Here is a 25,903-nt window from a genome sequence, read left to right on the forward strand (position 1 = left end):
TCTCAGCTAGAGGGCCCCCTTGTAAGTGTGTTAGTTTTCAAGGTAACATTGTATTATAAAGATAGGCACTAACGTAGCAAAGCTTAGAACAGTTTTTTAAGATGAAAATTGAATAGTTAAAAAAATTGCTGCTTCAAGTAAGTACTACAAAATAACAGCCATTAATACAGTAAATCTGTTCTGGTCAAATTACATTTCAAAAAGATAAGCTTCTCTTGCATTTTGGGAGAACAAATGGCATCTGATATACATCATATCAAAGTAGATAAACAGCCTCTCAGAGGGGACACTGTATACTGGGCTCCAAGGAATGGCATAGCCAAGTCTGCAAGATGTGGAAGTATGATATATCTTTATGCTTTCACCACCCAATGGTGTCTCCTGTGCATACAATAGTGAGGCACATTTCCGGCTTGGTCTTGACAGCATTTATAGTTACTGTAGTTAGATAGAATCTTTGCCCAGTTACTGCACACACTTGAAATTTAAGTGGGTTTTCTTTATTGGTGGCTGCAGGTAAAATTTTAAAAGCACCTAAGTTACTTTGGTGCTTTTGATAACTTTGCCCCGCTTCAGATTCTCCCTCCAGTCTTTAGGTGGCTCTCTTTGCTATTAGTAATTATTTTCCTTTACTCTTCCAAGCATCTGTGTGATGTGCTGGCTTTTGTATTGTCTTGGTGAAATCCAAAACTGATGAGAATAGCTTAAGCGGGGCTCCAACTGACAAGTTACACTATCTTCCTTAGACTCAACATTTGCAGAAATACTCCGAGGTTAAAATTAAAATCCCAGATATATTTTCCAGAGCTTAAAATACTTTCTTTGCTGAGATGAATCGAATAAAATCATACAATAAAATCTCATGCTTCAGGGTGTAAGCTGGTTGTCTGCAGGGCTCTTGAAGGAATTTTTCCCTTTCTACGATTGGCCAGGTGTATTCTGGGTTTTTTCTTTGTATTGTTTTTGTTTTGTTTTGTTTGCTATCTTCTAAAGCATCAGGGTTTGGCTGTAGCTGGAAATAAGGCACAAAATGAGGGTGCATTGAGGTGGTCAGGAGAATTCTCTTTCTTAGATGCTTGGCTGAGGAGTCTTGCTCACATGTTCAGAGTCTGGGTTAACTTCAGAGGGTTAAAATTTGGATCACAATCTCTGCTGGACTCCTGTGTTCCAGAGCCAGCATCCCCACTTTGGGTTTCATGGAACAGGAAATTATCAGAGTGCAGTTGTTCTCCACCATGTTTTTCAGTAAATAATAGATAGTGTAAAGCTGCATATGGGCACTGTCTCAGTTAACCAGCTCATTTAGGGTACACTCATTTCCGCTTATAGCCATTGCAGTCTGGAGATGACTGCAGGAAAATGTCTTTGTTTTTAGACTATTAGCTCTTCAGGCAGAGAGAGAAGCCTTTCTGTGCGTATGTTTAGTGCCTAGCACACTTGAGTACTACTGTAACGCTGACAGACCCCGGTTGTTGGCAGGCGTGGTCGAACCTGGGACCACTGGCGCTCAATGCATGAGCTAAAAGCCAACTGCCTGTTAGTCAAGGCTGTAGAGCAGACTCATTTAACTCTAAGTCAGGGGTGGACAAACATTTTGGCCACATCGGATTCCGAAACTGTATGGAAAGCCGGGTAGGGAAGGCTGTGTCTCCCAAAACCGCCTGGCCCCTGCCCCCTATCCGCCCCCTCCCACTTCCCGCCCTCAGAACCCCTGACCTTTCCAACCCTCCCCCCACCAGCTCCTTGTCCCCTGACTGCCCCCTCTTGGAAACCCCCACCCCTAACTGCCTCCCTGGGACTCCACCCCCTATCCAACCCTTCCCTGTCCCCTGACTGCCCCCACCCCATCCACACCTCCCCCCCTTGACAGGCCCCCCGGGACTCCCACACCTATCCAACCACCCTATGTCTCCTGACTGCCCCCGGAGACTCCCTGCCCCTTATCCAATCCCCCCGCTCCCCGCCCCCTTACCATGCCTCTCAGAGCACCAGGACTGGCAGTCGCAACGCCACGCAGTCTAGGGCACCAGGGCAGGCCGGCGGGTCTCGCAGCCGCGCTGCCCAGCACGTGCTCGCAGACCCGCTGCCCAGAGTGCTGGTGGCATGGCGAGCTGAGGCCACAGGGGCGGGGGGACATCAGGGGAGGGGCTGGGGGCTAGCCTCCCCGGCTGAGAGCTCAAAGACCAGGCAGGAAGGTCCCGCAGGCCGTAGTTTGCCCACCTCTGCTCTAAGTGGTCTTGGTGCCACTAGATGGGACAGAACGCCACACCCAGAAGGTGTGTGGGTTACACTACAAATATAAATAATAATAGTGGATCATCTAGCAGACTCAGACAAAGAAATGAAGTGATGTTAAAGAGGGTTTAAATTTGTTAAAGCAAAAAGTGGTGATGTCCTGGATCTTCCTCACCCTTTGATGGGGAGCAGGAGGAGTTTATCATGATCTTTAGACTAACTTAGTCATAGGTAGTTTGCCAGAAAAAAAACCAAACCAAACCAAACCACCACCACCACCAACAGTATGAAAATGAAGTTTCTACCAAAGACTATACCAAACTCACTACTCTCCAAAAAGAATCTAGCTGAAAACCACTTGCCATTTTCTCCCCAAAGGCACTATGGATCTTAACCCTAGTTAAGACTCTGGAGAGTCTATGTGCCATGGCCTCTTCTGAGCTGCTTACTCCTGTCATGGTTCTCTGTGCATCTCTCGGTGCTAGTGGGACAGCCTCCAAGTGCTTGCTTTTTTTTTTTTTTTTAAACCATATGCTTTCTCATCGCTGATACGGAGTACACAAACATAGCATTCTCAAGAAATTATGTCTTCACAGAACTTACTGTAAATTTAGCTTAAGTAGGTAGTTCTTATTTGTATGGTGGAGGTGTGTAGTGTGTTAGGTGCAATGCTTTACCCTTTCGTAAGGAAAAGTATCAATACAGTATAGAGTTGCTTTTTCTTTTTTGTTCAGTACCTACATTGAATTGAAGTGGGGAATTTGGCATAGTACTTGCTGAGTTTTAAATATTGATCAATCACTCAGCATGCACTACAATTAGTACAGGTCTGTCTGCATAGCAACAGACGAAAGGGGATTGTCCATCACCGTATGATTCTAAATCACCTCTTTGACCAAATTCATGTACAAATTCCAGACTCTGTTCTTGTCACATCCTAGTGTATACATTTACCAGATAACAAATTCTGAACTCTGCACAGTAAGTTAAGCCTCCCCTTCAGCCCTCCTCCTTTGAAGTGATTGTCATCTTCTTCCATTGGTTTTTCCTAATTTCATTCAATTTTTATCTAGTTACTTTTCCTGTATCTCACTGATAACTAGGATTTATTAATAATTATTTTGGATTAAATGCTTACCCTCTTTCTGTCCCTGGGAAAGTAATTTGTATATATTTGCGTCAAACTGCTTTGTAATATGGACCTGTTTGGTTTCTGTATCCATGTTGCTGACACCTTAGTCCAAGATACTGATTTGTAGTACAGTTGCTTCCGTTTCCTTTCCCTCAATTCTCAAAGTCAGCAGAACCGCCTCAGTTCATAGCTCCGGACTAAAACCAGTCATATATACTCAGAAAGGGAAGTCCCTCATCTCTGTTCCTAATACAAAGTGACTCTTCAAAAGGAAATGTTTTTTTTTTTTTTAAATTAACCATTACTTACCCATTGGATTTTCATATAGACCATTTTAATAGGGATTCTATCTTCCCCAAACTGCCCGCCCCAACCCAATCCCCTACTATTAGTGGTCTCCTCACTATTGCCATCAATGGTAAGATTTTTGTGTGCAGCAGTATCTTGTACTGACCTGCTATTCCGGGGTGGGCAAACTGTGGCCCGTGGGCCGGATCTGGCTCACCAGCTGTTTTAATCTGGCCCTCGAGCTCCCGCTGGGGAGTGGAGTCTGGGGCCACTCCCGGAAACAGCGGTAAGGCCCTGCTCTGGCTCTTGCTCTGCATGCTGCCCCCTCCCCAAGCGCCATCCCCCAGCTCCCATTGGCTGGGAACTGCAGCCAATGGGAGCTACAGAGGCGGTGCCTGCAGACAGGGCAGTGTGCAGAGCTGCCTGGCCGCGGCTCTGCATAGGACATGGGGGGGACATGGCTGCCGTTTCCAGGAGCTGCTTGAGGTAAGTGCTGCCCGGAGCCTGCAACCTGGCCCCCTCCAGCGTGCCAACCCCCTCCTCCAACCCTGATCCCTCTCCCGCCCTCCAAACCCCTCAATCCCAGCCCAGAGCACCCTCCTGCACCCCAAACCTCTCATCCCTAGTCCCACCCCAGAGCCCGCACCCCCAGCTGGAGCTTGCACCACTTCCCGCACCTCAATCCCTTGCCCCAGCCCTGATCCCCCTCCCATCCTCCGAATCCCTCTGCCCCAGCCTGGAGCCCCCTCCCTCACCCTGAACTCCTAATTTCTGGCCCCACCCTGGATCCCACACCCCCAACCAGAGCCTTCACCCCCTCCCACACCCCAATCCCAATTTTCTGAGCATTCATGGCCTGCCATATAATTTGTATTCCCAGATGTGGCCTTTGGGCCAAAAAGTTTGCCCACCCCTGTGCTATTCCCTTGTTGACCTTGGACCAGATTTTCTGTTGCATAGCAATTTGCACCAGTGCAAAGTGGTTGCAAATTATTGCCATTCTGATCTAGTAATGCTTACACCCACTTTGCACTGTTGCAAATTGCTACACACGGTGCAGGAATGAAGATGGGTCCCACAACATTCTTTTCCTTTTAGTGCTGATAGACTGTTCTCATAGATACACCTATATTTTGCAACATCACTTTTTTTTTAAAAGGCAAATTTAAACATGAAGGGGTTTCAAGAGATGTTGCTGCTTTTTAAAAATAAATAAAAATAAATCCTGTATTTGTCTTTTTTGGAAATTCTGTTTTTACAGCTGGAATTAAAGGGAGGAATTTGAATGCATATATGTTTAGAGGAGAACTCTCTTTGCTAAACAGTCTTTCACAGCAAAGGATGTGACTTAGTGCCATACATGCAAACTGGGGATAACCCAGCAAATCCACAAGAACAAATTTTAAAATTGTGGCTAAATTATTACCATTAAGGTGCAAACTATACACTTGAGAAGGGGTCATTTTCATTTCTAACATTAATTGAAAGGAACATATGGGGAATGGGACTTGGAAAATCTGTTTTCATCAGAACTGAATTTTGGCTTTAAAACATGGAAAAGTGGGTTAAATGTATGCTAATTATGAGTTCTGCAGTGAACTGATTGCTGACTTGAGGTCTGCGCCTTTATCTGTGTGGTATGTTCTTTGAATTCAGCTTAATATAATATTTTAAATATTTTAAACAGCAGATGTGCATTGCTTAAAGATTTGCGTAGATGTTGATGCATGTGTACAGTATGTCTCCTGTACAATGATCTGTTGACATTATCCTCTGTTGCTTAGCTTCAGACAGTAAAGTCATGACATGTGCGGCTGTTTGGAGGATGCCGAAGGAATTGGAATCAGGCAGTCATGAATCCCCTGATGATTCATCAAGCAACACTCAAACCCTGGAGCTACTCTGTCACCTTGACAACACAGCCCATGGCAATATGGCCTGGTAGGATTCTGCATATTTTATATTCCCAAGAAAAGCCTAAAGCCCTGTGCTGTTAGTTTTGTGCAGTTTTATATTGCAGAAACTGGATTACAAACTTTAAAACTATTCCTTCTTAAAAAAAAGGTACAAATTGATTTCTTGGTCCCAGATGTTTCATAGATTAAAAACATGTATTATAGTCCTTGCAAAAACACATGCTGTAAAAGCCTGTGTACTGTTTTGCTGTGCCTTCCCCCTTTCATACAAGACCTTTGTTGCACACAAACAGGTGCTCTACTTAACATTTTAGTCTTTGTACAGAACATAATTTTGATATCACATTTTTATCTTTGTTTTTCTGGCTGCATTTTGCTCTATTTGGTATAAATATAAGTAAATTATTGTTTATTGGGGGGAGATTTGATTATGTTCCATGGTTCCTCTTTATTCTTTTCTGTCAACTAAAAATTTGTAATGAGGGCTGGATTATTGCAGTGTGTTATCATAGAGGTTCTTTTCATTATTTGATTGAGAGAGTGAAATTTGCTCACCGTATATTCATGAGCACCTAGCTGTGTGGGTATCTATATAGCATGTTTCAGTGCAAGGCAACAGAATGTTGACACTCAGCCCATAGGTCATAACAGCCTGGTTTGGCATCTTCAATGACATCTGGGCCATTTTCCACTCTTACACCAGCAAACGCAGTACTAATCGCAGGAGAACTCTCTGCACTGGCTAATATTTGTGTGTGAGCCAGACCATGGAACGAAGCACCATGATCTCAGAGTGTACAGACCCCTTGCACTACCACCACCAAAGAACTTTGAAGATATCACCCAGAAAAGGGTGGAATGAGGAGGGAGAGGATGAGATATGGGAATTGAGAGATATTGCATCATATGTACATACATTGAATCTGGACAATGCAGCATAACACACTTATGCAGTGTCAGGTGTTGCTCTATGACTTTCTTGTGGGAGTCTATTGAAATTGCATCAAAGAAAATAGCACTTGGATTCAACCCTATTTCCTCAAATTCTCCGCTTCCTTTTAGACCTTTTTGTAAGACAGGGTTTAAAAAGTTCCTGTCCTGTGTTAGAGGTGAAAGGTAAAGCTGGAGAATAGCCATCAGCAGATCTCCCCTCCTGCTGGCTTTCTCCAGTCAGTTAGAGGACCCAGAGTGGGTTAGTCTCACCTCTACCCACTTCCCAAACCCCACTAACTCTCTGAATCTGTACCACTGCTGTCTTGGGGAGTGTGTTATCCTTCTGTTTGCAATCCTTTGTTTAGCTTTCAAGCCTTATATCTAAGACAAATATAATTTAAACTTCAAGTTAACATTTTGTGAGGCCCTATAAAAATTGCTTGACTAATTATTTTTATATATCTATTCATTTTGCAATTCAGTCAAAAATGATCACATTTTCAACGGGATTTATTGTTTATAAACCCAACCTATTATTTTTGGTTTGTTTATTTTTCTTATTTTTTTCTTAAGGCCATATTGTGGAAACCCAATGAGACTACGTGAGTGATTAGGTGCTCACTAGAGTGTGCTCACTACGGTGTGCATTGGTTCCAAAGTTTTGTCCTTAATCTGTGTGTCTGTTATTTTTTTAAGGAAGTGCCTGGGTAGTAAACCTGCAAAGTTTGGATTCAGACTTTTTCAGAGTTGTTGTGGGTACTGTTTGACGCACTGAGGGTGGGCAGGCACAGGCCTACCCAAAACAAAAGGCCTTCCCCCTCAATTAAGAATGAGGAACCACTGGACCCAGGCATCAGGTGGTTACATCAGACAACAAATGAAAAAAACAGGATCAGGCGTGAGGTCAGAGGGTAATAATGAGGGATTGGGGGGGATGGGGACGCACGAAGCAGAGAACGCCAGACAGCTCCCACTGCTCCTTAAAGGAGTCTAAGGAGTCAGTGGATGCTCTTCAGAAGAACTCTGTGATATGTGAGCAGATAAGGCACAGGAATTAGGCCACAGTCACAGAGCACCCGTGCCCCATTCAGCTTCCTTCTCTTACTATGATGGATGGCTGACTTGGCCAGCACCAGGAGGAGGTTGATTATGAGGTCTCGTGACTTTCTGGGCCCATGGATGGGGTGTACTAGGATAAGGAGGTATGGGAGACAGTGCAGCCAGGATATCTGTAAGAGGTTCTAGTGGAGCCAGAAGAGGGTCTACAATCTGACACACCTTACATAGAAGTATGCCAGGATCTCCCTCTGGCCACAGAAAGAACAGGTGTCAGGGGAGTTCTTGAACCATGCCAGGTACCTGCCTGTGCTCATGATTCCATGAAGGAGCCATCAGCTAGTATCCCAGGAGGGCAGTAGAACCAGAGTGAAGTACAGACTGGTCCTGCCACTTGGTGTCAGGGTGGGACACCAGGGCAAAGATGTGGATGGTGTGAAGCATGAGTGAATACCAATTGTTTCCTGGGTGTGTTTCAGAGACAGATCGGCTAGATGGTGTTCAGCCAACTGAGGTTGCGGGACAAGGGCCTGAAGGCAAGGTCTGGAGGGCCAGTTGGTGTGGGTGCAGTTGGGGTTTGGGTGTGGCTTTGGTAATTTGTATAGGGGGTTTCAGTTCAGAATCGCTTATAATTAGTTTAGTAAGGATTAAAACTAATAAATAGTACTGTATTTAAAGACCTCCTTCCTTGTAAGTAACTACCCAAAGGTATCCCTAATCATTTTACAATGTTAAATTACCTTTATTAATTGAACACCTCTCTAGTTTGACCAGAGACCAACCAGAATTGGTCCCAGATAGAGTAGCATCCTGTCCTGAGATCTCCACTGAAACACTTTGGCCTTCAGTGCCTATACAAGTATACACAAAAAGCTGGTGTATAGGGGACTCTGCACTTTGCATCATTCAAAATATTACTTTTAAGGTTTTATTCTGAAACACAAGACAGTGTTTTTTTAATTTCATCCACATGTAGGTTAACTGCCAAGCAGAGAACAATGTGTTGACAAGTGCCTACTTAGACGTTTAAAAATCTGTTTTGTTGTTTAATTCAATATTTGTATTTTAGGTATTTTGTAAAATTAAGTGGCTTGTCCAAAATCACTCCAAATGTTCATGGAAGAACTGGGATTAGAATTTACCTTTAACTACAAGAACATTCTTCCTTCATTTGAAGAAAACCAAAATATTTAAAAATCATCATGAAAATGCATGAGAAACTTTTATAGTCAAATGGGTCACTTAAATTAAGGAGGCTGATTCTTTGGTTACATAAATGTCATGTTAATCATTCAGATTGCTGGCTGTGGCTGTCTGGACTACCGGGTCAATGTTTCATTCCAAAAACACGAACTCCTGCTGGTTTTAACTAAAGGTTTTATATGCTCTGTAGTCCAGCTATCAGAGGCAATGTGATTACACCCTCTCTGAGCAGTCTGGCACTCCGTCCAGGTTAGTTTGGGGTTTCGGGGGGGTGGGAGGGGGGAAGGGAGTCGTTAACTGAATCATGACAGCTCTTGAAATTTCACATTTGAGGTGATAACAGATTTTAAAAGTTTTTTTTTTTTAAGTCAAGTTTTGAAATGAATGGTTGGAATGAAGATTAGTAAGAAGATTGCAATTATCAAATCTCTTTATCTGCATTTTATAAGGAAAAGAGAAGGAAAGAGAGAAATTTAAATTTAAAATGTGCATGTAGCATTACTATATTACCAAACTCCCCTGTTTTTCACACTGTCCTTTTCTTGCCCATGTTTTCTCCTTTCACTGTTCCCATTGTATCCTGCTTCTCAGGTTCTTTTCTCTACAGCTAATTTTCCTATGTTCATTTCCTGGCGAAGGCCTTTTATCGTCAGAATATTGTCTCTGGTATTATTTATATTTCTAATACTGTGTATTCTAGAAATACTTGGGGGTGGAGTTACGGGGGGAGAAGGGAATTATTTCACTGCCAGGATGCTAGGTATTCATTTTATTTCACTGACCATTCTTTCTTTTAATGTTTTAAGAAGACGTGACAAGGACACTGGCACATAGATTTTCAAAAGTGAAATGAGGTAAAGAAGATACAAAGAAATGCAGAATTCGTTTTTTGAACAATCACACACACCATATAATACACCCACTACAGTGTGTATTTTCTTCTGAGCCAAGACAAAAAAAGAATGCCTAATGTGTGATGACAAAAATTCTAAATTTTTCTTACCTGTCTCTGAGCTTCATGTGTCCTCTGCTCAAAGACTTTTGGAATATTTTTCCGGTCATATCCTGACAAAACTAACCATGACATCTGTGGACAAAGACATTTGGAGCTCTTCTTGCCATGCGTATTATCAGTACTTGAATACCACCAACTGCTATTCATCTGCAGTTTACACAAATCTGTACTGCTGCTAAGCTTCAATGTATCTTGGAGTTAGCAAAATTCTTACTCTAGATATAGCAGGCATTTGAATGAGCAGGGAGATGAATATGAACCCCACTTCAAAAAAAAACAAAACATTTAAGCATGTGTTTATTTTTAAACTTGTGAAGTTCTGTTAAGTGCTTTGCTAGTTTGGGGCATAAATAACGTAGGTCTTTTCCACCTATAACTTCTACAGTTTTATAATAAGTTTCCCCTTTTCTAGATGTACTTCTTATGTAGGGGTGGGCAAACTGTGGCCCGGGGGCCGCATCCAGCCCTTCAGACATTTTAATCCAGCCCTCGAGCACCCGCCGGGGAGTGGGGTCGAGGGCTTGCCCTGCTCTGTGTGTGTCGTGGCTCCTGGAATCAGCGGCATGTCCCCACTCCAGCCCCTACGCATAGGGGCAGCCAGGGGGCTCCGCACGCTGCCCCTGCCACAAGCACCACCCCCGCAGCTCCCATTGTCCGGGAACCACGGCCAATGGGAGCTGCAGGGGCGCTGCCTGCGGACAGGGCAGTGCACAGAGCTACCTAGCCAGAGCCTGAACCTCTGACCCCCCTCCCACACCCCTGTCCCAGGCCTGATCCCCCTCCTGCCCTTTGAACCCCTCAGTTCCAACCCAGAGCACTCTCCTGCACCCTGAAACCCTCACCCCAGCCCCATCCCAGAGCCCACATCCCCAGCCAGAGCCCTCACCCCCGCCAACCCTCTGCCCAGCCCAGGGCCCCCTCCCACACCCTGAATTCCTTATTTCTGGCCCCACCTCAGAGCCTACACCCCCAGCCGGAGCCCTCACCCCTTCCCGCGCGCCAACCCCCAATTTCGTGAACGTTCATGGCTCACCATACAATTTCCATACCCAGATGTGGCCCTCAGGCCAAAAAGTTTGCCCACCCCTGTTCTTATGTATCAACCACGTAAGAAAAGGTCTGACAACTTAGTCTATTGTACTTCTAGAAATTAGAATACAGTTATTGTTACACATACCAAGAGTTAGTAGCAGAGGGAGGGCCTCTACTCTAAAGAAATAAAGCAGTCTGCTCAGAAACTGAAACATTTTAATCTCAGGAAATTGCTGATAAAATTATGCTTGCCAACTCTTGGCTTTGAAAGCGGAGTTCACTTTTAAAGAGTTTTCTCGGCTTCTCTTTTGAGCCTGTAAATTGTTTCATTGATTTCTGTGGGATAACTTGCAAGATTAAGGGTGTGACAAAGTTCCTGCTCTACCTTGGTGGGTCTTGCGCTTATTGGCGGATGTGCTTGCCTTGGAGCTTCACGGCAGCCCTCAACTTGGCCGTTTTTCTGAATTCACAGAAAGTCCAGGTCGACTCCTCCTGTGTCTGACCAGGAGTTGGGAGGATTTGGGGAGAACCCGGGCCCGCCCTCTACTCCGGGTTCCAGCCCAGGGCCCTGTGGAATGCAGCTGTCTAGAGTGCCTCCTGGAACAGCTGTGCCACAGCTACAACTCCCTGAGCTACTTCCCCATGGCCTCCTCCCAACACCTTGTTTATCCTCACCATAGGACCTTCCTCCTGGTGTCGGATAATGCTTGTGCACCTCAGTCCTCCAACGGTCCACGTTCTCACTCTCATCTCCTAGTGCCTCTTGCTCCCAGCTCCTCACTCGCACACCACAAACTGAAGTGAGCTCCTTTTTAAAAGCCAGGTGCCCTGATTAGCCTGCCTTATTGATTCTAGCAGCTTCTTGATTGGCTGCAGGTGTTCTAATCAGCCTGTCTTAATTGTCTCCAGAAGGTTCCTGATTGTTCTGGAACCTTCCCTGTTACCTTACTGAGGGAAAAGGGACCTACTTAGCCTGGGGCTAATATATCTGCCTTCTGTTACTCTCCTATAGCCATCTGGACCGACCATGTCACAAGGGTTTCCAAGAAAAGGTCCTGTATTTAATTGTTATTTATTTATATAGTGATATTGTGTGTGGCATTTTAGAGAAATAGATTGTAATATCCCGAAGAACTTACAATTGGGGTTAAGATATTGCATGTCAAGAGAAGTTGGACAAAGAGCTGTGGGGGCAGGAGATGCGAAGGGAAAGGGGAGACAAGCAACAATAGGACTCTGTGATTACTTTGGTTAATAATATATGCATTGTGAGGGTTTCCTAAAACTTGTTTCTGCTTCGATAGCATTGAGGTGAGACTAGGACTTATAGGCCTTCAGGAGTGGGAGGACAACTGGATCAGAAAGGGAATTGAAGATGTAGGAGTCAGAGTAGCAGCCGTGTTAGTCTGTATTCGCAAAAAGAAAAGGACTACTTGTGGCACCTTAGAAATTAACAAATTTATTTGAGCATAAGCTTTTGTGAGCTGCAGCTCACTTCATCGGATGCATTCAGTGGAAAATACAGTGGGGAGATTTATGTACATAGAGAACATGAAACAATGGGTGTTAGCATACACACTGTAAGGAGAGTGATCACTTAAGGTGAGCTATTACCAGCAGGAGAGTGGGGGGGAGGGGGCGGCGGAAACCTTTTGTAGTGATAATCAGTTGACAAGAACGTCTGAGGAACAGTGGGGTGGGGGGGATAAACATGGGGAAATAGTTTTACTTTGTGTAATGACCCATCTACTCCCAGTCTCTATTCAAGCCTAAATTAACTGTATTCAGTTTGCAAATTAATTCAAAAACAGACTCCAACAAGAGACTGCTGAATTGGAAGTTTTTTTGTTGAAGAATTGCAACTTTTAGGTCTGTAATCGAGTGACCAAAGAGATTGAAGAGCATTGTGCCGCATAGCTGTGTGGCTGCAAGGGAGGGAGGACAGCCTCCCGAGCCGTGAGCTCAGGGGCCGGGCGGGACGGTCCCAGGGGCCAGATGTGGCCCGTGGGCCGTAGTTTGCTCACCTCTGCTTTAAGTATATGAACAGAGCAGACCTGCTGTGTGAGAAGATAGATAGGGTATTTATCACTCTGTATAATCCATTGTAATTTTCTGAGCATGCATTTGGTTAGCAAACTGTAAGAATATAGATAGTACTATAAATTTAACCACTGTACCAGTACCAAAAGCCTTTTGTCAAGTAGGGGAGAAAATTAATATTTTTTTATGGAGTGAAAGATGCTTTTCTAGCAAAAGAATTATCTAATTTTGCTCTTATAAAGGCACTGAGACATTAAATAGAAAATAAATGCTTTCTTCCCTAACCAAATCTGTCTTCAGTGTGTTTTAATTAAAAATTAATCTCTCTCTTTAAAAGGCTTATTTTCACATTGCTTATGATTTGGGAAATCCCTTTTAAAATGTGGAAAAACAGAAAATCATACTCCTTTTACTACTTTCGTCGGAGTTGCTCCTTCTGCTTGCACTTTAAGTTGGTAGGCAAGTCAGCAAACCATTAGTGACAGACTTAATGGAAATGAGGTATCCACAATATTTATTTTTTCCCCCCATCCGTTCCTTTGGGGCAGTCATGTGTCTGCCAAATTGGTGATGGCAGGATTAACCCCCTGTGTGAGTAAACAGTGGCAGGGCTACTTCTTTTCTGCATGACTGCCTCATGTTTCTCTCTGTGACTTCCCACATCCTTCTAATTAGGAGGGATCAGAGCCACGAAAACTTTAATTCATACACAGAAATTTGATTGAAAAAGACAAGCATTTGATGCCTTCCCAGAATATACCAACCAATGAAGCTCATGGGATTTAAGTCAATTGCAACAATTTATGCTAATAACTAGAACTGGGGACAGCACAAATGCAGGTGTTTGGAGCAGGAAAAGCCATTTGTCAATGCAGGAGGTTGGTCTTAATGACTGAAAATTAAACCAGCATTTTATTCAAAGAGAAGATTTCTTATGAATCCTTACGTAACTTTACAGTGTGGGCTTTAATAATAAGAGGCATTTATGAGCTCCACAGGAAATAGATATTCTTTAGTGAGAAGGTCATATGATGTACTGATGGAAATCCATGGTTACTGTACTTCCAGCTATCACAAGTTGTGGTTTTTCCACATCTCTTAAGCTTAAGCAGTGTTATCCTTAACTTATGGGTAGGAGCCAGACAAAGAGCATGCAGGTGTTTCATATGTGGTTGATTCAGTAACTAGACCCCTTTCTTTTGACTTGATACTTAACTTTACAGCCAAAGTCTCCCCTCCTTCCTTTTCCCTTCTGTCTGGTCTTCACTGTCTCCGTTCTGTTCTTGGCATTGTGTTTTCTTTTATGTTATATAGCCCCTTCCTTCATTTGTACTCTAAAATGGAGCTTAAGAGGCAATCAGGAAAATTTTCACTTTGGTGATCTGAAAACCTGATAATTCTGTAAAAAGACCTAAAATCAAGCAGTTTCCTCCTACTTCTCTACAAAGTTTAAGACCAAAATGCTGCATTAAGGGCCATCTTTTTCATGATCTATCAAAGTTTAGGGTATGGGACAAGTGAATTATACCACATCCAATTTAAAGGGTAGGGGAATTTAAGTCCGCACAATATAATCGCCCAAAGTAGAATGTGGCCAGAATGCTAAGATTGTTGTTTCTATTATTTCAAGTAGTTCCATGAGAAATTAAAGGACCAAAACTCATCTGGATATCCGTTTGGTCACATCTTAAAAATAAATAAAAAAAATAAAAGCACCCACCATCTCACAGCACAATACCCCCGGACGGTTCAATCTGCAAGTAGCAGAACATTGCTTTTTATTGGTTTACTAGTGCCTCTTTTATACGAATTGGATTTTCCTTTGAGGTTTCTTATCCGAGAACTGTCGAGTCTCATCCTTTCTTAGCTGGTATGGTCACAGAAACTGTGCCAGGTAGTTTGACTGCAATAAACACAGATTTCTACTAGTTTAACAAACAAGTCTTTTTCACTCGCAGTTAAGTGTAACAGCTTCATAATATTACTATATGGAATGTATTATGGCCCCAGTTCTGGAAAAATAAATCCATTCACGACAGCATTTGATTATGTGCTTCACTTTAAGCATGTGCTTAAATCCCATTGAACTCTATGGGACACAATCACATGCTGACAATTAAGCACAGGCTTAAGTGCCATACTACATGGAGATGGACTTAAGTGCTTTCTGGTGTTTATTGATCCCATAATGTAAGTTTATTTTCTTTTGATTTTTTTTAAATGACATATGCACTAACAAAATGAATAAACAAAAACTTGATCAGGAAATGCAAAAGACAAGTTTTTCATAATTGTAACACTTTGCATTGCATGCAGGCAACATTTTCAAGCACTAGTTATGAATATATTTAGCTAGAAATATTCATTAGATGCATAGACTTTAAGGTCAGAAGGGACCATCATGATTATCTAGTCTGAACTCCTGCATGTTGCAGGCCACAGAACCTCACCCACCCACTCCTGTAATAGGCCCATAACCTCTGGCTGAGTTACTGAAGTCCTCAAATCATGGTTTAAAGACTTCCAAGTTATAGAGAATTCACCATTTACACTAGGTTAAACCTGCAAGTGACCCATGCATCATGCTGCAGAGGAAGGCAAAAAACTTCCAGGGTCTCTGCCAATCTGACCCACTGGAAAAATCCTTCCCAACCCCAAATATTGTAGTCAGTTAGACCCTGAGCATATAGGTAAGAACAAGGCAGATTACCTGGGAAAGAATTCTCTGTACTAACTTAGAGCCCTCTGCATCTAGTGTCCTATCTCTGGCTGTTAGAGATGTTTGGTACTGGCAGTTGCTGATGGGCCACATGCAATTATAGGCAGTCTCATCAGACCATCCCCTTCATAAATTTATCAAGCTCAATCTTGAAGCCAGTTAGGTGTTTTGCCCCCACTGCTCCCCTTGGAAGGCAGTTCCAGAACTTCACTCTTCTGATGGTTAGAAACCTTCACCTAATTTCAAGCCTAAACTTGTTGAAGGCCAGTTTATATCCATTTGTTCTTGTGTCAACGGTGGCACTTAACGTCAATAACTCCTCTCCCTGCCTGGTATATCCCTCTGATGTATTTTTACAGAGCAATCCTATCTCCCCTCAGCCATCTTTTGGTTAAAGAAGCCAAGCTCTTGGAGTCTCATCTCAGAAGGTAGGTTTTTCATTCCTCAGATCATCCTAGTAGCCCTTCTCTGCACCTATTCCTGTTTTAATTCATTTTTATTAAACACGGGAGGCCAGAACTGCACACACTATTCCAGATGAGGTCTCACCACTGTCTTGTATAATGATATTAACACTTCCCTGTCTTTACTGGAAATACCTCGCCTGATGCATCATAGGACTGCATTAGCTTTTTTCACCTCCACAGCACATTGATGGCTCATTGTCATCCTGCGATCAACCAATACACCAAAGTCTTCCTCCATCTCTGTCACTTCCACCTGATACATCCCCAGCTTATAGCAAAAAATCTTGTTAGTCCCTAAATGCATGACCTTGCACTTTGCGCTATTAAATTTCATCCCATTTCTATTACTCCTGTTTTACAAGGTTGTCCAGATCTTGTATGATATTCTTTCCTCCTCCATATTGGCAATACCTCCCAACTGTGTGTGATCTGCAAATTTTATTAGCACACACTCACTTTTTGTGCCAAGGTCAGTAATAAAAATGTTTAAATAAGATTGGTCCCAAGACCAATCCCGGAGGAAATTCAGCCTGACAGTTCGCCGTTCAGTATGACCAGTTGTAATCTCCCCTTTAACCAGTTCCTTATCCACCTTTTGATTCTCATATTAATCCCTATCTTCAATTTAACTAATAATTTCCAATGTGGAGCAATATCAAATGCCTTACTGAAATCCAGGTAGATTAGATCTACTGCATTTCCTTTGAGAAGATAACTGATTTTTTAGACAAAGGAGATGAGGTTGATCTGGCATGATCTACCTTTTATAAAACCAAGTTGTGTTTTATCCCAATTACTGTTCATCTCTATGTCCTTAACTACTTTTCTTTCAAAATTTGTTCAAAGATCTTGCATACAATTGAGGTCAAACTAACAAGTCTGTAGTTTCCTGAATCACATTTTTCCCTTTTTTAAAAATAGAAACTATATTAGCAATTCTCCAGTCATTGCTTATGACCCCGGAGTTTACAGATTCATTAAAAATCCTTCCTATTGGACTTGCAATTTCATGTGCCAGTTCCTTTAATATTCTTGGATGGAAATTGTCTGGGCCCCCCGATTTAGATCCATTAAGTTGTTTGAGTGACTTCCACCTCAGTAGTATTGTGGAATAATTATCATTAAGGGTCTGATAATAACATTAATCCAAATATTATCATATTTCCTGACTTGTCTTTAAGATTTCATTTCATTAATGCAGTATTAAGGTTGCATGCTTAAGGAAACAAAACTGAATATATAAATTGATTTAGTAAAGTTAATATCAAGCAAATTGTTTTGAAAATCAGAAATCTGCTGATAGCATTTTAAATGGTTATATGTTCGCATAGTGAAAAGATTGTGTAATTAGAACAATCTGATGAGTAATTTTGCCTTGAGAACAAATGAAAATTATCACTTATTTTAACATGATAGGATCTACTACTAAAAATAGATGAGCTCACGACCCCTGGTTGGGTAGACCCCTTTGAAACCTTATAGGGTATGTCTACACAACCTGCAGGAGTGAGCCTCCCAACCCAGGTTGACAGAATTGGGCTAGAGGAGCTCACACTAGTTCACTAAAAATAGCTGTGTAGACAACAGTTTGATGATGTGGCTTGGGCTAGAGCTCAGGGTCTGAAGCCTAGAAAATGGGATGGGCTTCGAAGCTTGAGATGCAACTTCAAAACATTGTCTACATAGTTATTTGTAGTTCACTTGTGTGAGCCCCAATTGCCTGAGTTTGTCCACCTGGGCTGGGATGCTCAATTCTGCAGGCTGTGCAAAAGTATCTGAGGGGCTTTGTGCAAGTTCGGCAGGTTCAGCTGGGCACATTTAATATCAGGATCATAGGAACCATTTTCCTTTTACAGAAATTGCCAGAGAATATAACATCACATGCTAATGTCTATTACCAGGGTTTACATTCAGCGGAGCTGTCTGGAGCCGTACCCCGGTAAATATTTTCAAGTCCCTCCCCCCCTCCGGTGTTTTTATAGCATGTTGTGGGGGAGAAGGGCATGGAGGGCTCTGGGAAATACTGTCTGAAAATTTAAGCCCTGTCTATTACGCATATCCTAGACCCTCCATTTTCTTTACATGGTGCACAAAATTTCAGATATATCAAGAAATGAAGCTGATTCATTGTAGACAGAGTCAAAGAACTTTCAGCACTTAAATTGTTTCACACCTCTTTAATTTCTTGAAATTATGTTCTTCATGACCTGTCTGTACGCTGAAAAATGTAGAAGAATAAAAAGAAAACTTTGGGAAAACTTACTAAATAACAAGTGAAATAGATTTGCTTTTGATTAGAATACTTCCAGCCCATTTCCAATAACCTCCTAACCTTGTATTCTGATCCTTTATAAAACTTCCTCACTTATCCTTTAGTAAACCAAAATATGTTATTTCATAACTGAGTTCAACAGGATTTACACTCTTGACCTCTCTTCTTCCCTTCTTTTAATATGAATAGGCCATAATACTGTACCACTTGTCTAGCTTTTTGAAACATTGTCTATTTATTATTTTCCATTTTGCTCATTTTCCCTTTTTATGGGGTCATCTTCTGAAAAAAATCTGGAACTGGCAGGAAAACGTGAAAAGTCGCTTTTCTCCTGTTGATTTTCAGGTAATATTCTCATGAATGACCTCAAACTTTTTCACTAGTGTTAAATGGATGGTTTTGTGTGTATACTGTTGTACTTTAAGTGTTATGCTACCAACTATAATAAAATAATTTGACACAAAGAGCCAAAAACAAACAAAATAACCCAATGATGTATTAGCTGGTTAGTAAAGGAGAAAACTATTTTTGTCATATGACTAAATCTGTCCATTCTTCTCCAAGTGCTTGCTTATGTCCCTTCCATATTAAGTGTGCATGCTCGCTACATGCACCAGTGCTGGAAGTTTTCCCCTCAGCAGTATCCATAGAGGACTGGCTCTGATGCTCTCTGCAGTAGCGCCCACCCTCAGTTCCTTCTTGACGGAAACTCTGACAGTGGTGAAGGAGGGTGGGTTGTGGAATGGACATGAGCAACACATCTCAAAAGAACACCAGTTATGGAAAAGGTAACTGTTTTTTCTTCTTAGAGTGCTTGCTCATGTCCATTCCATCTTAGGTGATTCCCAAGCAGTACCCCTTGAGGTGGGTAGGAGTTTACTGATGTGTAGATTGCAACACAGCTCTGCCGAACCCAGCGTTGTTCACGGTGCATTATGCCATCACTCAGCAGGCCAGAGACATGTGGACAGAGAACCATGTTGCAGCTCTACAGGTGTCCTGAATAGGGATGTGTGCCAGGAAGGCGCCAAGAATGCCTGAGCTCTAGTCGAGTGGGCTCTGACAATCAGCAGCGGGACCCCTTCCAGGTTGTAACAGGTCCTTATGCAAGAGGTGATTCAACTGGAAATCCTCTGTGAGCACACTGGAAGGCCCTTCATCCTATCCACTGTGGCGATGAAGAGCTGAGTTGATTTGTAAAAGGAAAGGCTTTGTATTTTCTAGATAAAAGCAAAGGACCTTCAAACATCCGGCGTGTGAAGACGCCTCTCTTCACTGGTCTTGTGTGGTTTGGAACACAACATGGGGAGGAAGATGTCCTGGTTCATATGGAAGTTAGACATCACCTTTGTCAGGAAGGCTGGGTGGGGCCGCAGTTGAACCATGTCTTTGTAGAAAACCGTGTACAGCGGTTCTGAGATCAAAGATTTAATTTCAGAGACTCGTCTTGCCTATGTTTTCCTGGTGGTGGTGACAGTCTTCCATGACAGGAGGGAAAGGGAGCAGGAGCCCAGCAGCTCAAAGGGTGGGCCTATGAGCCTAAAGAAGACTACATTAAGATCCCACTGTGGGACAAGGGTCTGTACCTGCAGGAAGAGTGTCTCGAGCCCTCTCAAGAATCTGACCGTCCTATCATGAGAAAACACTGTCTGGCCTTGGATCGGCGGGTGTAAAGCGGAGATGGCTGTGAGATGCACTCTAATGGAAGTGTGTGCCAGGCCCTGGTTCCTCAAATGAAGCAGGTAGTCCAGGATAGCCTGTATGGAAGAGCATGAGGAAGAGATGCCACGCTCGGACGCACAGTGGAGAAACCTTGTCCACTTGGCCAGGTAAGTCAAGTTGTGTCTACACTGGTGCTATACTCAGTCATGTGGCACAGAAACTGCTGGCAGCACATCCCATGGTTCTTAGCACTGCAGTAAGTTGAGCCACTCTTAGTTCTTTCCCCATGAGTTGTGGGAGAACTCTTCTGCCCTTTCTAGATAAAGGGGGGGAATTGTGGGAAGGCATTAGAGAACTAGCTGCACTCGAGTAGTCCAAACTACCAAATGGTCATGTTAACGGCTGACAGTTTGTGTCCACTCTAGTTTTAGCATATACCCATTCTTGGGCCAGTCACTTGAGTTAAAAGCATCCCCTCACTCGAGCTGGGGGTGGGTTTTGTTAATGGTCGGGACTTGAGTAAGGACTAATGGTGGGGGGAGGATAGTTCAGTGGTTTGAGCACTGGCCTGCTAAACCCAGGGTTGTGAGTTCAATCCTTGAGGGGGCCATTTAGGGATCTGGGGCAAAAATTGGGGATTGGTCCTGCTTTGAGCAGGGGGTTGGACTAAATCTCCTGAGGTCCCTTCCAACCCTGATATTCTATGATTCCAATGCTCGAATTAACTTTGCAGTGAAGACAAGCCTTCAGCGTGCATTTTAAACTGGTTACCTAAAACTTAGGTTGACCGTAGGTGAACATTGTTCAGTGGGTGTGAAAAATTCACACCCCTAAGAGATGTAAGCTGACCTAAGCCCTCGTGCAGACACCACCATGTTGATATCAATGTGTTGCTTGTCACTTGTGTTCTCAAACGGAGCTCTACTTCTCCCTGCTGCAAGTTCCTTCCCAATGGAGCTGTCCTGCAGGACCTAGGTTCCCCAGGGCTAGGTTCTTCCAGCCCCAGAATCAGACGAACGAACATGCGCTCACACACACTAACAGAGCACATCTGAGAGGACCGGATTAGTTAGCACTCCCAAGCTAACCCCTTATATGTCCCTGGACTTCATAGGCTGCGTTGAGCAGCACCTCCAAGCTGTCCCCCTCATAGGCCCTGGGCACCGCACCAGAATAGACCATGCCTAACCCGGCTGACTCAAGCATCACTTTCGATCTGCCACCCTCATATGCTCCTCAACTCAGCAGACTGGATCGAGCAGCACTTCCAAGCTGCCACTCTCATATGTCCTAGGTTTGGCACGTCTCTATCCCCACTTTCATGTTATAATTGTTCTGGTAGTAACCCACTTGATGAGCAAACCCCACAGGATTTTTGGGCACTGCAGGAATCTTTTAGTTTAGGTACGAGGAGCATTGCTGCAGAACGAATGAGAAAACCAAAAAACGCAAACAGGAGTGGGGGGTGGGGGGGAGGGAGAGAGAAGCAACCAGCTTAATCATGAAAGTTATTTATTGCCAGGTAATAACCATAGGCGAGCCAAACAAACAAAACAGTTAGATTTAATATTATAACTTAAATTTGATTATAAAAGTCAGGTTTACGAAACTATAACTGATCACATAAGTCAGGGTCAGAAGACTATACCTAGAGAGGTTCTCACCACTCTTTGAAGATTGAATCGATTAGGGATCCCAGGTGGTAGCTGAGGGTCCAGAGTGCTGGAGACAGGCAGAGGCCCCAGCATGATCAGTCAGGAGAAGATGAAGTCCCCAATGGAACTGATGCAGATTTTGGATCCAGGCATCAGAACACTTACTTGAGCATGGATAGGGGTTTTTGTGGAGAAAAAACAATGGTTCAAGGGAAAATACTAAATTTGTTTATATGTAAACTGATGGCTCAAGAGTATACCAAAGATGTTTTGTTCAGGCTAGACAATGGGAGCTGATCATTTCTAGCTATGGGCAGTGTTCCTTGGAGGGAAGTCACAATGCAATTAGGGAGCTTCACTATTTTGGATACCAAAGGATTTATTACTAAAATTGGTCTGATAACTATTGAGCTGGGTGTGTGTTCATTAACATCTGGAGCAGAGATCCCCCATCATGCAGTGCTTTCCTGGTCCCAGAGTTCTGTGGTTCTTGCCTTGGAATCTCTGTTCTCCATTCTGTATGCTAATGGAGATGCCTCCTTGTCCCATCTTTGATGCAAATGAAGCTAGGGGAGTTTCCATAATCCAGTCATCTTTATCCCAGTGGTTTAGGTGCGTCTCCCACTGCCTTTTCATTGTTTTTTTAAGGCTTTCTTCTGATGCAGATTTGGTTCAAGCAGAGGCTGGGGTGGCGGGGGGGATGGTCTTTCGTGAATCAGACAGGCTGGGTACTGCGCCCAAGGACACAGAGCTGCTAGGTAACAACCTCTTGGAGCTTGGATTAACTACAGTGACAGAAAACCCCTTTTATCACTGTTGCAAGTGTTTACACCAGTGGTGGGCAACCTGCTACCTGTCAGGATAATCCTCTGGCAGAAGGCCAGACAGTCTGTTTACATTTGCACGGCTGCCTGCAGCTCCCAGTAGCCACGGTTCGCCGTTCCCGGCCAATGGGAGCTGGGGGAAGTGGTATGGGCCCCAAGGATGTGCTGGCCGCCGCTTCCCCCAGCTCCCATTGACCAAGAATGGCGAACCGCAGCCACTGGGAGCTGCGAATGTAAACAAACTGTCTGGCGGCCCACCAGAGGATTACCCTCATGGGCCGCATGCAGCCCACAGGCTACCCACCACTGGGCTACACGGTGGTGCTACAGGGGCACAGCTGCAGCGCTGTAGCTGTGCCAGTGGGCATCCGTAATGGAGACATTGTCTCAGACTGAGAACAAAGTGTGGGAGATATTGCCTTTCTGTCCAGAAAGTGGAATACCCTGATGGTGTCCAAAAAAGATCACACCTGTAAATTCATTAAACCATCTTTTCAGAAAGCAAGCCTTGTTCTCAAAGGTGTAACATTAGATTTACAGTGGACTGCATACATCAGGGCATTTCTAATGAATTATAGAACCTTTCACCTGTAGATCAACAATTTAACTCTTCCCTATCTCAGTAGGAATTGATACTTCAGCAGCCTCTTCATAAGATGAGCTTGAATCCCAGTTCCAGCTTCATGTCCCAAATTCACCATGCTTTGCAGTAGATTGTAAGCTCTTTAGGGCAGGATTAAGGGCTGTCTCTTGCTATGTTTTTATACTGACCTAGCACAATGGGGTACTGAGATTAGTTAAGTCCTCTGGTAAGAGCTCCTACAGGAAGCACCAAAATTGCCTCTCTCACTATAAAGTTGAGAGTTGGCAATATTCATTGATGTTTGGGAAGCTCTCAAATTCTGAAGTGATGAGCACCATAGTCCATGAGGAACTTAATTATGTCCTCAGTGTAGGGTTTGAATAGTGTGCAGTGAACAACAATGAATTAAAAGATTGAACAGCTGTTTATTACATGAACAGCATTCATTCTGTGCACTGAATGAGGCAGGGATCCTAGGCACAGGCACAGGCACCCTTAATTCTGGCATTTCCCAACTTCTGAGTGCTTGACTTCACCACCTTAATAATGTTTTTAATGTGGTGGAGTTTTGCTTTTTATTTTTGTTCTGTAAGTAAACTGGGAGGGAGAAGAAGCATATGTCATCAGGTTCATCAACAGGGTTAGAACCTTTAGAGCCACAGACCTCTACCTCTTGAGCTACTGGAGTTTGGTCAGCACTAGGAGCTGTGAGAAGCCTGAGCATTTTCAGTGAAGACAGGATTTTCAGATTTTACCTGTTAAACTCTTGTAAATCTCTACTGAGCATGAATGATTTTTTTCAAAGGCTTTAATTTGACCATATTTTGGCAGATTTTCATAGGAATGGCAAAAGGCATATCCTTGACGCACAGTCTACCCTCCTGCGAAGTTTCAAGTCACTAACACTAGAGTTTCAAAGAAAAGGTAGCCAAAATTGTTTTAACATTGAAAATCAATGTTATTTTCCTTAATCTCATTTTCAGAAATGGCTGAATCGTTTTGGCTGAAATTTCAAATAGGTAAATCAAATAAATATCAACCTGAGGCAGACATCTCACATGAAATATTTTTGCCAAATGATTAAAATTTGGCAGTTATAAACAACTGAAAAAGGGTCTTATAATGGAAAATATCTGGCAACTTTAGTAGCACCAGAGTCTTATTAATAGGACCAAACTCTGCCTATAATGTCTGGACACTACATGATCAATTAACTCCAAAATAAAATATTGTGATGGACCTGCCAATCAGGGGACTTGAAGTCCCATCAGCTTCCTCCCCTTTGCACTTCCTCTTGCCTTAACAAGGATCAGGATAAGGTCCTGATCTAGGAAGTGGCCTGGCTGATGGGGTCTTGTGGGGAAGCAGTGGCCTCCTGGCAAGCAAGGAGCTGCCTGGAAGAGAGATGCAGAGAGGAACACCCAGGAGTAGATGCAGAGTTGTATGTGGAACAAGCTGTAACTGCTGGACACTGCAGCTGAATGCAGGTCTGTATAGAACTTATGTGGCTGAGCAGAGAGCCAATGCGTAGGGGTCCCAGTGAAAGACAGACTACTAAGTGATCCTGGCCTATAAAACTGGCAAGCTCCTATTCGCCTAAACAAAGACTGGGCTGTAGAGGGTACTTTAGGCACTAGGCCTGAAGATTCTTGGCTTTCAGTTGGACTGCCCCATGGGCTCAAACAAGAACCACTATTGCTCACTGTGAACTGTAACTATATAAGTCTCTGTACCTGGGGTGTTTGCAACCTCTCTCTTTCCTGCCAGCCCTACTAAAATACCCTTTCACTTAGCTGTGTGCCTGAGTGGTTATTGGGCTATACCCAGGCTAGCCAGGGCTGCAAGCCCTATCTGCTGCAGCACCTGACTGAGTTTTGGTACACCTGGCATGTTATTCGCACTTTAACGGTTTGATGCGCTCCAGCCCTGAGCAACCCCAATGATTATAATATGAATGGAGAAAAAATGATATTTGTTGTGGAGGTTGTAGTGCTTTCATATAAGAATGGCCATACTGGGTCAGACCATAGGTCCAAACCTTAGACCCAGTATCCTGACTTCTGACAGGGGCCAGTGCCAGGTGCCCCAGAGGGAATGAAGAGAACAGGTAATCATCAAGTGATCCATCCACTGTCGCCCATTCCCAGCTTCTGGCAAACAGAGGCTAGGGACACCATCCCTGCCCAGGTTGGCTAATAGCCATTGATGGACCTATCCTCCATGAATTTATCTAGTAGTTTTTTGAATCCTGTTATAGTCTTGGCCTTCACAACATCCTTTGGAAAAGAGTTCCACAGGTTGACTGTGCATTGTGTGAAAAAATGCTTCCCTTTGTTTTAAACCTACTGCCAATTAATTTCATTTGGTGACCCCTAGTTCTTGTTTTATGAGAAGAAGTAAATAACACTATTTACTTTCTCCACATCAGTCATGATTTTATAGACCTCAATCATATTCCCTGTTAGTAGTCTCTTTTCCAAGCTGACAATTCCCAGTCTTATTAGTCTCTCCTTATAAGGAAGTTGTTCCATACCCCCAGTCATTTGTTGCCATTTTCTGAACCTTTTCCAATTCCAATATATCTTTGAGATGTGGTGACCACATCTGCATGCAGTATTCAAGATGTGGGCGTACCATGGATTTATATGGAGGCAATATGATATTTTCTGTCTTAGTCTCTATCCCTTACTTAATGATTCCCAACATTCTGTTTGCTTTTTTGACTGCCGCTGCACATTGAGTGGATGTTTTCAGAGAACTATCCACAAAGACTACAAGATCTTTCTTGACTGGTAACAGCTAATTTAGACCCCATCATTTTATATGTATAGTTGGGATAATATTTTACAGTGTGCATTACTTTGCATTTAT

The 25,903-nt window shown here is 43.3% G+C and overlaps 1 protein-coding gene across 3 annotated transcripts in view; it reads left to right on the top strand.

Annotated features, from left to right (window-relative positions):
* EIPR1 (EARP complex and GARP complex interacting protein 1) overlaps positions 1–25,903 on the top strand; it is a 167,880-nt gene that overhangs the window by 75,413 nt on the left and 66,564 nt on the right. For 2 of the 3 annotated variants that reach the window (XM_084622370.1, XM_084622371.1), the window contains one exon: positions 5,440–5,596. In XM_084622370.1, the coding sequence (XP_084478496.1) occupies positions 5,440–5,596 (157 nt within the window). Of the gene's footprint in view, positions 1–5,439; positions 5,597–8,919; positions 9,013–25,903 lie in introns of those variants that run through there. The other variant, XM_084622372.1, reaches the window with a different exon arrangement.

This window comes from Lepidochelys olivacea (assembly GCF_965140295.1).
Source record: "Lepidochelys olivacea isolate rLepOli2 genome assembly, chromosome: 3".
In the NCBI taxonomy this organism is placed as follows: Eukaryota; Metazoa; Chordata; order Testudines; family Cheloniidae; genus Lepidochelys; species Lepidochelys olivacea.